The sequence below is a fragment of the Pristis pectinata genome, chromosome 1 (assembly GCF_009764475.1).
Source record: "Pristis pectinata isolate sPriPec2 chromosome 1, sPriPec2.1.pri, whole genome shotgun sequence".
In the NCBI taxonomy this organism is placed as follows: domain Eukaryota; kingdom Metazoa; phylum Chordata; class Chondrichthyes; order Rhinopristiformes; family Pristidae; genus Pristis; species Pristis pectinata.
In genome coordinates, this window is record NC_067405.1 from 104,788,996 (window position 1) to 104,803,215 (window position 14,220).

The window sequence follows — 14,220 nt, forward strand, 5'->3', positions numbered from 1 at the left end:
GACCAGTGTTTTTCTTGATTTTTTTCTTAGAAATTCCCTTGGGAGCAAAAATAACTTCCTTTCTTTCTACTGTTCTGGGTTCTGTAATGATTAATGAGGCCAATCGTTACTCTTCCATAGATGGGGCAGGTGATGGCCAATGGAGCAGGAGCTTGAGAGGTAGTCTGGTTCTTCTGCCACTTTCACAGACCGAGGTTTTGAATACCATCCCAAATGTTCCTTCTTCACTTGGAATAGTCCTGGGTCAGGGATTCTGTGAGTCAGTGGGGATGTTGCATTTCTCCATGGAGACTAAGTACATCCTAGTCTTTTGCTCTATCCACTGGTAGTCTCTTCCCATTGACAGAGTTTGGAATAGGATATCTGTTTCAGGAGTATGCTGTTGAACAAACAATGTGATCTGCCCCCCAAAACAGCAAACTTTGAGTAACTAGGGCCTCAGTATAGGGGATGTTGGCCTGTGAGGTGACAATGATGTTCGCAAATTAATTGAGGATTTGCACAGCAGCATTGGTGGTATTTTTAAATTTGCCCTGAGATGCCTACCGATGAGGCTCCATCTACTGAATTCAATAGAACAAAGGATAATCAACAACTCCTTCAGAGGCAGAACCAGCTATTTTCAATTCTATTTTCATTTCTTCACCCAGAGGGTAGTGGAATTCTCCACCCAAGAGGATGTGAAGGCTTAATTACAAAGTATATTCTGGACAGAAATATTCGGGGAAATCAAGGGATATGGGATTAGTGCAATTAAGTGATGCTGAAGTAAAAGATCAAAAAAAATCTTACTGAATGGAAGAGGGGCCAAATTGCCTGCACCTACATTTACTTCTTATGTTCTGACATTTTCCAGTCAAAGCAGGAAGCAATGATTACCACTTAGCAGTTTGTATAACAATGGTAATTGGTTTATTATTGTCACATGTACTGAGATACAGTGAAAAGCTATTGTTTGCACGCCATCCAGATCATTCCATACACAAGTACATTGAGGTAGTACATAAAGGGACAATAAGGATTGCTTCAATTCATGAATTTGTAAATTTGGATGTATTGGTAACATGCTTAAATTTAAGATTTCTTGAACAAATATATTGATGTTGGACAATTGTAATGAAGCAAACTGAACAAAAACCAAACAATTAAAGCAGAGGAAAACTAGGAAACAAAAATAAAGCAAATGTAAATAAAAGAAGATGGAACAAGTGCAGTTTGGTGGGACACTTCTGTTGGACACATCATTAGAACATATAGGTGCCACCTTTTAGAAACGACTGACAGACTAACCCTCTCAGCCAGGTAAACAAGCATGTTCTGTCAACTTGTGCCAACTTTCTGCAAATCTTTCAATCTTGTAATTACAGGAAACTGGAATCAGGCCACTTCTCAGTCAAAATATTTTCTGTGCTCCAGAGTGAAACTAAAAAAGTCAGAATAAATTAGACCCAAGAAAGATAGAAGTAGAGGAACTCAAATCATAAACAAGGAAACATTTTACAAGTAATAAATAACAGAAGATCTTAACATTTTCAATTAGAGTCTTTGTATTTCTTCATTCTGTGAATATCTGTAACAAAAATATTTTACAAAGCATTCTTTGTCTCTACTGTAAAATCTCATACTGTCAAAAGAAATGTTTTCTTCCATTATTTATCCCTAAGTGGGCCTTTGACCCTTTGCATGATCTCTACATTCTGAATATTAACAGAGGTCACACTGTGAAACAGAATTTTAATATTAATATTTTATTTTACTTAAGTAACAATCAATTCTACAATATAAAATTATAAAAATACTTCAAGGTGAAAGAGAATTGATCCTTTTCCCATTGGAAAGAGATCTATTTACAATCTATGGATAAATCATCCAATTCAGTTGTTTAAAACACAAACGCATTGTGTACCCCTCCTATTCAAAAAGACATTTTTCTCCCCAAATTACAACCGGCTATCAGTGAGAATTCATACTCCAGATCTCTTCCATTAATCTTTATCTTAAGTGGACACAACAGTAGCTGCAAGTTTCCACTAAAAATAGAAATTCCTCAATGGCAAACAGTTAATCCTCCATTTCTATGGTTAAAGATATTGAACAGATCTTTCTTCAGTTTACATCATCTGTGATTTAGCAGTACTTCTGGGTTTAAACAAAAGACACCAACTAAAAATACCAAATTTCATGAAATTACAGTAACTAAATGGTGATGTCACACAACTTGAAACTGAACCTCTATTAACATGTGCTTTTTTAGTACCTACCAGTATTAAACGTTTTTAATATTTGTGTCCGCCAAGACAAAGCACACAATGACAACTCAGGATCGGTACACAAGCAGAAACACTGTCATTTCACCCAATAACCAGTTAACTTACCACTTTTCAGTTTAATCATACTCAGCACCTTAATCTAGTTACATTCATAGCGAGTTAAAAAGATAATTAACTAAAACACCTTTGTTGACAACCCAAGATTAACTGAGCCATTTTACAATGACGCCTATATGCAAAGTCACCATTTGCCAATCGCATTTAAAGCCTCATGGGATTCCAATTATGAACGACTCAATTTGGACAGAACAGCTTAGCTGCAAAACTCAAAACAAAACTGAGGAACAACTCTCTCGTTAGGAAATGCATGTGTGTCTAATGTGCATTCCATCCATTGTATGTACTTTTATTTGGGTAAATGGTTCAAATCTGTTACCCAAAATTCCCTGGGAGTTATTAACTCCTTGCTTATAGCAACATTAGCCCCATTTAATTTCATAATGGTCAATGTAGAAATACATGCATCACAAATCAAATACACATCATTTGCAACTACTACCACATCAGAAGTAATACTCAATTTTCTACATCACCTAAAATAAAATCAAACAAAGTTCTGACTTCAATGCTTAAAAATTTTAAATCACAATTTTTGTTTTAAAAATAGAAACTAGTATCTATTGCCCTGTTGGTAACAGAAGATTGGCTTCACCATTAAGATAATGATACTGAACATTATGGTTGGAGCACATGCTCCTCGGCACAGAAAAGGGGAAAGATCTCCTTAAGGCCACACAAGCCTAACTGGAATGTCAAATCAGTCAATATTTGAATACACATGAAAAAACATTCACTCAATCACTCACAGGACTAAGTTCTGCCAAGGAACCATATGTCTCTCAATATGGAGCACTGCCCTTAATCTAAGATTTCCATTTATTGAAGCATTGCTAAGTGCATATATGCTAAAATAATCATTACTCAGAAACCAACAGAATGAAAGACCTGTAATGCTACAGCAAACCATTTCTATTAGTGCTTTGGAATAAAAGGGAACAAATGAAGACAGGACAGGACAGTGGATGATGCAAAAGATTTTTCTGCATGATGGTTGGAAAGATCACATTGGATCATTTGGATGTCCACTGTATTGTCCACCTAGAATAGTTAAAATACTTACATAGTGTACCTATTAAAGTCCTATGCAAAGCTTGAAAATGAAACTCTGCCTGCTACAATTATTTCCTCCCGACTTCATGGTTGAAAAGTGAATTCAATTTTTGCACTAAATATACACCCCTGAAAAGAATGATTTAAAGTTGAGCTATTGCTGTCAATAACTTTTCCAAACGAACTTATTTACCATTCAACATGCAAACTTCTGAACAATTTAAAAAATATTTTGGTTGAGAACCTGTATTCAGTCACATTGGAAAACATATTGTATACAAAATAAAAATGTGCTACAAAGACACAACTTCATTTTAAGGAATGTTGAACAGTGGCCTAAAATACTAAAATACTTTCCTTTCAGTGATTTCACCTTCAGTAGCTGTAGATGTGGAAGGAAAGTCAGCCATATTATGGCCCATCATCTGTCCTAGCATGAATAGAACACGAGCTTCATGTTCTCTATCACTTTGCCTCATCCTCTCCTCCATTTCCATACGGAGCTGCTCAAGACGAGCAAACCGTTCCTCTGATGCCTCCATGTAACGGAGAAATTTTTCATCTGCAGCTTCACTGTAGCGAATGAACTTCTCCATCATCCCATCCATTATGTCCTCCAGTGAGTGCTTCTTGGCTTTCTTCGGCTGAGGTGTAAATGGTAGAGATGAATGCATACGCCGGACACGGGGAGCTGATGAAAAAAAAACAATGTTTGAAACATGCCTCACCTAAGCAAAAGAACTGTGGTAAACTGAAAGAAAAAGATCAAAAGAAAGCCACAAATTCCCATGCATGACAGTAGTGGTGGACACATCCCCCAAATATTATGTAGCTTTTTATCCATAGTTCTATTGTAATAAACTATTGAAACAATATTTTAATGCTGCAGTCAAAATTAAGTCTGCTAGTTTATTCATATTTTTCATTTTTACATTACATAAGACTACTTAAGCAGTTCTTACAACCTTTGATGATCAGAGACAAATAAAAATACTTCAAAGGCCTCTGACAGGAGCAAGCTGTCAAGAAGCCGTCAGCATGTTCTGGAAGCAGGAACCAAGGATCTGCTACCCCAGGGCTCTTCACTGCTCCACCTCACCACATGGCTGCAGAGTTGAAACCTTCAGGTCAATCTATCCCAGAAAGCTACAAAAGGCAAGTGGGTGTGTATGAATAACACATGGGAACATGATAAGAAGGTACAGGTTGATACCACTAAGGAATGGAAAAGTACTGAGGTAAAAGTTATGTTACGTTTTTGAGGGGTATAAAAAGGTGCCACCTTCTTTGTGCAAATTGGGACCTTCCCTTTGGCTGGGTCGCAACCGGTGCTACGACACAGACAGAAGGCTGCGTCAAAGACTGTCGGGCACCCGAGGTTCCCTCCAGCATTATATAGATCAGTTTATTGATTGGTTGTTAAGTATTATTTTGCTTCCTTCTGTATTTTAAGTATTATCCTTCCTTTCTGTATTTTATTCTTCATATAACTCTAATAAGGTAGTTTCTATAACCTTGAACACGTGTACAGTGCCTCCTTTGTTTGCAAATACCTCTTACTGCTCAAATTTTTGTTACAAAATTGGCATAGTCGGCAGGATTCAGCACAATGTTTTTCAAACGACAGGACGTACCCCCAGGCGGGACTGACTTTAGGATACTGGGGTGGACAGACAATACCCATGGTTTTGGAGCAGTGGCCAACATACAGTCTGCTTGTTGCCCTCCCACGTGTTGGAGAGCCAAGATAGAAAGCAGTAGTGACATCCCAGGTAGAGTTGCCACTCCGTTATATAAGGTATGGGTTCCTAAAAAGGGGAGCAAGGGTGCAGCCTATTAGATCTTGCCGTGCACCTTGAAAAAGGAGCATGACTTGCAACAGGCAGCAGAGCAACGAGTAGCCACCCGCACTGGGAAAGTGGTAACCCTAGAACAGCAAAATGTCACCTTAACTGAATTGGCTAAGTCAGCCCGTGAATGGGCCGACAAAGCCGAAACCCAGCAAACCACCCTAGCCTGTAAAGCACACCAGGAAGATTGGGCAAGGTTGGTGGATCAGGATCCGGATCCCATCAGAGTATGGGCATTTATGGCCAAGGGTTGGGACCCTGATAGCTGGGATGGCAATATATGGTATGACCCTGACACTCGGCACGGTGATGGTCCTGAGGATCTCCCACCGAGGTATGAGCAGGGCTCTACACAAAAGACCCCAATAGTACAGACATGTCCAGTAACGGTCCATAGTCACAAGACTACAACAACCCCAGGAGCTGGGTGGACAACACAAGAGGAGAGAATGACCAGGGCATGGAAGGCTGAGAAAAAGGGGGCCATGCGGGATAAATATGCACAAAAGACTGGGGAATGCCTCGCCCCCATGGTTAACTTAGTTGTGGGATACAGCTACTGGCACAGTGCCTCTGACCGTGGAGGAGGCTAATGACTTGCTCCCTCTTTCTGTACAAAGTAGTATTTATAACCAGATGTGGAATGAGAACAATGAGCCTACAGACTTGTTTGCCCAAGTCTGATGCGCAGCATTAAGGGTTTATCCCTCTGCAGTGGACTGAGGACAACAGGGCGCACCTTGGCACACCATAGACAAGGGAATCATGACACTCCAATCTGTAGTTACGCATACAGGGATTTACCGTAGATTAGGGTAGGATGGCCCGGATGAAGAGATATTGAATCAGGGTCATGTGAACAGATTAGTTCAACATGTGCCTGCACAATTATAAGGGGTCTTGTTGGCTCTCTTAGCACCACAAGTGGGACAGGCCTTGGGCAAGGCACTTGAAAAGATGGAGGGGCTGTGGCAGATTGACGAGAGGAAAGTGAAAGTCAGGGCTTTACAGCCAAAGGGAGGTACGGGAGGCAGTAAAGATAACGGAGGCAGTAACCCCCAGCTAACCCTCAGAGGGATGTTTCTGTCCCTGCTGAAGGCAGGAGTGGAAAGTCAAACATTGATGGTATACCAATGGGAACCATGTATGCCTTTTGGAAGCATCACTGTGACAATGAGAAAGACGAGCCCAGTGCCCCTCCCGTGGAGGGACAATTTATCACCAGGGCTGAGATGGAGAAAATGATGGAAAAGTGGGCTGACAACAGGGGCACAGAGACCGATCCAGAGTGGGCCAGCCTCCCCCAACCTGTCGCACTGGGGTGTGGTCAGGGTCCTCAGGCAGTCAGAATAATGAAGCTTCTCCACCAAGGGGACCCAAGACCTTACGTGACTATCACTTTATGATGGAAAGATGGGAACAAGCAAAGGGTTTAGACACAGGTGCTGAACACTCAGAGGTGGAAACCCTGACCAGCACCGGGGGACCCTGGTGCAGATAGAGGGGTTAGGGAGATCTATAGTAAGGACACAGGAAACAACGGTTTGACTGGCTATTGGGAAGGGACAGCCAATGGAAGCCTGAGTACTGATAGTTGTGTTACCTGAAAACATAATTGGGATGAATGTGCTGCAGGGACAAGCAGTGCAAACCAAATTGGGAAAATTTACATTTGGCATTTTAAAGGCAACTGTTTTAGTGGGATTAGCGAAGTGGGAGCCTCTTACCATACCACCACCTAGTGCTGTGGTCTGCATGAAGCAACATCAGATACCAGGAGGACACTCGGAGGTCTCAGACACCATAGCGGAGTTATTAAAACAAGGCGTGATCAGGCATGCAACCTCAGAGTATAACAGTCCTGTTTGGCCAGTGAGGAAATCAGACGGCAGCTGGAGGATGACAGTCAGTTATTGCCAGTTAAATAAACACGTCCGTCCATTAACCGCTGCTGTCCTGGACATACTGACTTTAGTCGAAAGAATGTCACAGGGAGACAAGAAGTGGTACACCGTAATAGATCTGGCCAATGCATTCTTTTCCATTCCCCTGTCGCCACAGGATCAATTTGTCTTCACATGGGAAAGCAGGCAGTACACCTCACCAGGTTGCCTCAGGGGTATGTACATAGTCCTACCCTGTGTCATAGACTGATAGCCCAGGACCTCGATGCATGTACTCTCTCGCCTGATATACTGGTAGCCCATTATATTGATGACATCTTACAAAGAGGATCCACCGAAGAGGGGGTAGCCGAAGCCCTGGATGTGCTGGTAAGCCACGAGGAACAGACGATGGGTGGTTAATCCACAGAAAATACAGGGGCTGAGACAGACAGTCCAGTTTCTGTGTATCCAGTGGGTCTCAGGACAATCAGTAATCCCAGATAAAGTATGAAACAAAATAGCTGAAATGGCTACCCCCACCAATAAGCAAGAGACAAAGGTTTGTGGGGCTATTGGGCTACTGGAGGTGGCACATACCACACTTAACTGTCCTGCTACGTACTCTATACACAGTAACTAGGAACAAGGCAGCTTTTGAATGGGGTCCAGACCAACAAAAAGCATTCGAGGCTGCCAAGGAAGCAGTGGCTCAGGCCCTGCCTATAGCCCCCTCATTTACCTGGGCTGCCATTTGAGTTACAAGTGTCCGTACACCACAACACCGCTGGATGGAGCTTATGGCAAAAACAGAATGGAGTGAACACTCCCCTGGGATTCTGGTCCCGTACCCTGCCCGATGCAGCTGAACGATACACACCCTTTGAAAGGCAACTGTTATCCTGCTCTTGGGCATTAATGGAGACAGAAGCCTCCACAGAGGGAAGTCAGTTACCATGAAACCCAACCGCCCCATTATGACATGGGTGCTCTTGGAGAGCTCTGCCAACAGGGTGGAGTAAGCACAGCAAGTCTCTATTAAGAGATGGAAGTGGTACACTGCAGAACGAGCAAGTAAGGGTCCAGAGGGAGTCAGTAAGTTGCATGAACATATAGCCCATACACCTGTGAATGAGTGCAGAGAAACCCTCAACCCTCCCATCCCAGTGCCTCCCTCTCCTGTTACGTGTGGTGCGCCATATGAACAGCTGCCTGAAGCAGACAATTGCCACCCCGGGTTTACAGACGGCTCCAGCCGCTGGGGCGGAGAGCTGCTGCTCTGAACCCAGTCACAGGAACAGTTCTGCAACAGCAGGGAGAGGGCGGTTCCAGACAGTGAGCTGAACCGGTGGCAGTCACCTTGCCACTTCAGCACAAAACAGATCAGCTGCACATATACACAGACTCCTGGGCAGTGGCGAATAGGATGGCCATATGGATGACAGGATGGCAGAAGAGGAACTGGCAGATACAGGGAAAGCCCCTGTGGGGTCAGGCACCCTGAGAACAGATCTGGGAGACAGCCCAATGAATGAAGATCAGTTTTCCACAGACACAAGACTCCTCTCTGTCCACCACATTTATTAATCAAGTGGACCAGCTAGTTCAGGTATACCAGATAAACACTCCAGAATCCTGTGTAATGAGACAATAGGAACATGACATGGCTGGCCATCCAGGCATGCATGGTACCATTGAATGGGCTAAGCAACAAGATATACGATTACCAGTGGATGTGACTGAGGCAGAACCACTGGCAGGAGAGCTGCTCCCCAATCCAGTGGATTCTGTGCTTCTAGAGGTATGCTGGAACATGACCTTTGCTACACAACAACTCCACAAGAGAAAAGCAGGAAGCAGTCCCAATAACAGTGACCTTTCTTAACCTCACTGAAGCCTTCCACTCCTTCAATAGAGGACTATAGAGTACTCTCAAATTTGACTCTCCACAGAAATTTATCTCCATCTTAGCTTTTCTTCATGGTGGCATGCACGCCTTGATCCCAACCAACAGACCCAATCTCAGCAAAGACCACTCTTACACAAGGCTACATCACTGTTCCATCCCTTTTCCAGTCTTTTTCTCTGCAATGCTGCATGTCATCACCAACAAGCTTCCAGGTGGAATGCAACCAGTGAACACTGCAAATGGGAAATTTAACCTACATCGCTCCCAAGTTACCCCAATATCAGTCCTCAAGCTGCAATTGGGTATATGCAAATTGGAAGATTGAGCTCCAAGTCATCATTGTCTCATTCAATGAAGCATATAAGAGTATGGGCCTTACATCCAACATTCATGACACAACTATCTTCTACCAACCAGCCCCCACTATACTGCACCACCCCCCCCCCACCCCACAATAAAAACAGCCAATGATGAGACAATGAAAAATGCGGTAGCATCTCTCAGTGAAGGCAGACATCGATGATGAAACTCACTATAACCTTCATTGTGCAGCATTGCCTTCAGCTGTCCGAGGACAAGCATATCTGAAGATCAAGACCTCAAACCCATCACAAAACCATGGTCTACCAGCAGCAGTGATCTCTACCCTCCCATGTTTCAGACCCTTGGATGACCTGCAGCAGGCACCTCAAAACACTGGAAAGATTTCATTAACACTGCCTCCACAAAATCCTCCAAAATCAACTGGCATGGTAAGTGGACCAATGTCAGTATCCTTTCCCGGAGCAACATCCACAGCATAGAGACCTCAGATGGACTCAGTCAGCTCTGCTGGGTAGGGCACATTATTCACATGGCCAACACCAGATTCCCTAAACAAATATTCAATTATGGGCTGTCAAGGAAGAGATTACCAGACAGAGGAAAAGATTCAAGGATATTCCCAGAAATTTCTTATTCAAATGCAGAATCTCCACTAATTCCTGAGAATCCCTAGCATACAACTGCTATACGTGGAGGAGGAGTATTCAGGATATTACCTGGAACCTCAAGTCCATGCAGTAGGGGCACAGCAAAAGCCGCAGGGACAGCACTCTGGCTCACAAACCACCACCCTGCCCCACTTATGGGGGAATAACTGCGGGTCTCACAATGGCCTCATCGTTGCCTCAGACTGGAGTGGAGGCAAGTTATCATTAATCCTGAGGGACCACCTAAGAAGCAAAGCATTGCTCGTACTCAAATCATAGAATGGAATATCACGTAAGGAGGCCAAAAGCTCACTGCAGTTGCATCAGTTCTGAAAGGACATCAAGATTTGTTGGCGCTGCATTCAATAGGTAAGAAGAGAGTTACCTCCATCACACTCTTGACTTGTGCCTTGCAGATCTTGGAAAGGCAGATCTCAGGCTTCATTTTTGTGAGGAATTGCTCATGGTATACTGTGAACATCCTCATTTCTGACTTAAGTTCTTTGAGAGCAACTGCCAAGATGTCAAGAGCAATCACTTAGCTCATTGTAAAAATTCTGCTTTTTTGATTGTTGTTGTTAAATAACAATTGCTCTCATCCAAAATAGTGGAATTACTGCAATTTTATGCATTCATACATACCCCCGTAAATACACTGCCTGCAGTCAACAGGACAGGCATAAAAATCAATACTCATGGGCACCCTTATTGATCAATCAACATGCATCTAGAAGATATAGGAGTGATACATCTGAAGTAAAAACTTCTCAGAATTACATCACCAATGTCAATTCACAAGTTGATCTTGGTGTTTAAAAATATTGTTGGCTGTAAATCTTCCCAATATATACTGTAGCAACATGATGAAGGGACTAAAATTTTCTGAATTATTTCAAGTATTTTATGTAATCCAGTTGTCCTTGCTGAACAAATTAATGTTCAGAGTGAATTTTCTTTTACCAATTTTGTGTTGTTGGCAGTTTTATGCAGTGGAACCATCAAGGACAACAGTACCAGCTGAAATTTAGAGCTTTCAACACTGAAGATTGCACAGGGTCCTCATTTGCTTCAAAGAGTCTTGGAGAAGAAGATTAAAATGGGTTTCTTGAGAAAATGGGACATTTATGAAACATGGGTACATAATGGCTGCAAATTTGCACAAGATATCTATGCGTACACAATCTATAAATAGTCTAGTATTGGAACCCACAGAATAACTATTTTAGCTTCTACTCCAATTATTTTTTTAAAAAGCCAATGCTTGAAATCTGATATAAAAACAGAAAATGCTAGAAACACTCAGCATTTCAGAGATGACATTCTGACAGTCTCAGACCTGAAGTGTTAACTTGGTTTCTCTTTCCAGATACTGCCTGCCCTGAGTGTTTCCAGCATTTTCTGTTTTCATACATTATAATCATATATCATTAGAAAATTTAGACATTAATACAAATGCAGAAGGCTCCCAAAACAAGATATTTTCATATAGAGAAGACCATTCAGCAAACTGAATGCATCGATCCAATGGCTCCAAAAGTGACCCCATTACAACCTCACATTACTTTTTCAATGATTGTAAGGAGCTTTACCAACACTAGCCAAAATCCTATTCCATCTGTTAGTAACTAAATAATTTCACTAAAAAATCCTGTTTAAGTTAAAACAAACTGAGTCAAACAATAATTGAAAGGAACATTCCAATTTATTTACCTCAATCAGATTATCCTTCCAGCTGCCTTCTTAATGGGCTCAATGACCCAAAATTTAATCATTTCTCATACCTCAGATCCCTAATCGACTAGGAATAGACCCTGTGGGTTTTCTCTACACTGGCTCAAGTGCTTGAATGTCTCCACTGGCAAGTCATTGGCTGGGATGTGTGTTGATGGTTGCAGCGTATGGTTTCACACAGAACTCTTCAAATAATGAAGCATATCTGTATGCAATAAAATATGGACAATATTCAGTTTGGGTTGAGAAGTGGTAGGAACATTCAAGCTAACGAGATGCCACACAATGACTATTCCTAACAAAACAATAAATCTAACCACAAAACTTGACATTCAGCAGCATCACCATCATTACAACTTCAATATCCTAAAGTTCACTGCATTGACTAGAAACTTGGACTACCACTTAAATAATACAGCCACAAAAACATCGCCTCGCTCGCCAAAATCTTTCCAGCGCGAACAAGATGCAAGTCAAGACTGCATTAGAATACCCTTCGTTAAGAGTTAAAATCCCACAAAATGTAAAACAGTTTAACACCATCGAAGTAAAAAGAAAATGCCCCTGATTGGCATCTGTTCCAGAAAATATCGGTACACTCTGGCGACAACACGTACAATCAATCCAAAGGGTGCAACGTAACTATTCTGGGTGAATATTTGAAAACACCTCCTAGCCACGTTATCTCCGATCTAAGATTGGAGCAAAAAACGCATGGGACATTAGCACCTCAAAGTTCCCCAACAGGTCACAACATTTAGTTGAGAAACAGTTATTCGTTCATAGCTACTAATTAAAGAATCGAAAATTCCCTTACCCAACAGCATTATGGAAGCGGCTACAGCGGTTCCCCACCCCCATTGAGAAAAAGAAAACATAAAAGTGCATTTTTCTTGCCTGCACACGTAAATAACGTGCCAGAATTCAGCGCACTAAATATGGTAATTTCTTTACTAAAGGAGACCTCATTTTTTTTTGATCATGGTCCCTACCTATTTTGAGACAAACTTGATCGCAGCGGTTTCCGAGAAACGCTCAAGACTTAGTTGGACTTTTCACTATCCCATCTGTAGGCTCAGCAGAAGTGATTACTCAGCAGAACTAAGCGCTATTTAATGCTGAAAAAATGTACAGTTAAATTACCCAAGATCTGCAGGAATTTAAAAACACCGTAAAATCATGTTGCTGTCATGTTTTCGGCTTGGCCTGCAGCAGGCACACTAGAAAGTCTATGTAGAATGAAAACAAACGTGTGACTTGTTAATTAAAATACACGGGAAGACAAAAGAAACCGTCAAAAGTACTGTTTGGGCGAAGGGTCACAGATCACCACCAAGCTGGATTTGCAAACTTGACTCTTCGAGTCGAGTGTTCATAATTTCTAAATGTAAAAGTTGAGAAATTCGGGGTTGCAGCGTAGTTACGAACAAAATCATAACAATCCGAAGCCTATGCAATTGTAAACGAAGTGGTTTAGATAAAGGATACGTGTTGGAAGATAAAGGTTATTGCAACTTCCGTTTCAGTTGCCAGAGGAACTTTCCCAAATTTTCTAATTAGTTACCGAGTTGTAATTTATCCAACAGCTCTATGATTAGGGCATCTCTACGTTTAGAAAAGGCAGTTCTAAACTAACATTAGCTCTTTCCAAAAGGAACAGTAAATTAGACTTCTTACTACAGAAAGCACTGGTAGAGGGTTGAGGCTCAAATTGCCGGTTGCTGGTCTCAGCCATCGAGTGATCGGGCTCCTCCGAGGAACAATGGCCATTGCGGCATTCAACTCTCTGACTTATATCGGAATGAGGACTATTTTGCTCCTCTTTAATATCCTGCGACTCGCCAGGTGTCGCGATCGCGTCCATGACGACGGGTCGTTCATTGGCAACCCGGGAGCCGAGCACGGCATCAAGTTGTTCGTAGAAGCGGCAGATCTTCCTGCCGCTGGCGCTGCAGCCCCGCCTGATGCTGTCCTTGGCCAGCGTGTATTTCCTCTTCAGCCCCTTGATGCGGATGCGGCACTGCTCCGGGGTGCGGATGTAACCCTGGTCCAGCAACTGCGACGAGATGAACTTAAAAACGTGGCTGTTCCTGAGCTGCTCGTCCAGCGCCGTCTGCACATTCTCCTCGCTCCAGACGGCGATCAGCGCCAGGGTCTCGGCGTCCGACCACAGGGCTCCGCGCTCCGACCGCACTTCTGACATCATTGGAAACCGGCCACCCCCACACCGCAGCACAAGCCCGCCGACCACTCCAGTGCGGGGCCGGCCCCCCCGATCAACAAAGAGGGCAGAAGAAACGAAACCAACTCTCCCCCATCCTTCTCCCTCCCTCCCTCCCTCCACCGAAGGTTCACACCAACGGTTCACACCAAAGGCCCCTTCAAATTTGCCCCCTCTGAGAACCATGGGTAGACGCCGGCGTCATCCCGACTTCC

The 14,220-nt window shown here is 42.8% G+C and overlaps 1 protein-coding gene across 1 annotated transcript; it reads right to left on the reverse strand.

Moving 5' to 3' along the window:
- Positions 1-936: 936 nt before the first annotated feature.
- On the reverse strand, positions 937-14,191 carry LOC127576006 (uncharacterized). Its single transcript, XM_052026328.1, has 2 exons — positions 13,462-14,191; positions 937-4,131 (listed from the first exon to the last, which is right to left on the reverse strand). Exons 1-2 carry the CDS (start codon positions 14,189-14,191, stop codon positions 3,785-3,787), a joined length of 1,077 nt encoding a protein of 358 aa, XP_051882288.1. The 3' UTR covers positions 937-3,784.
- Positions 14,192-14,220: the final 29 nt, after the last annotated feature.

Excerpts from the sequence above, each read along its gene's own strand:
- LOC127576006 (XM_052026328.1), bottom strand. The coding sequence starts at position 14,191 with ATGGTTCTCAGAGGGGGCAAATTTGAAGGGGCCTTTGGTGTGAACCGT. Across the intron at positions 4,132-13,461 it reads CTCTACCAGTGCTTTCTGTA|CTCCCCGTGTCCGGCGTATG; the intron begins GTAAGAAGTCTA and ends TTTTTTCATCAG.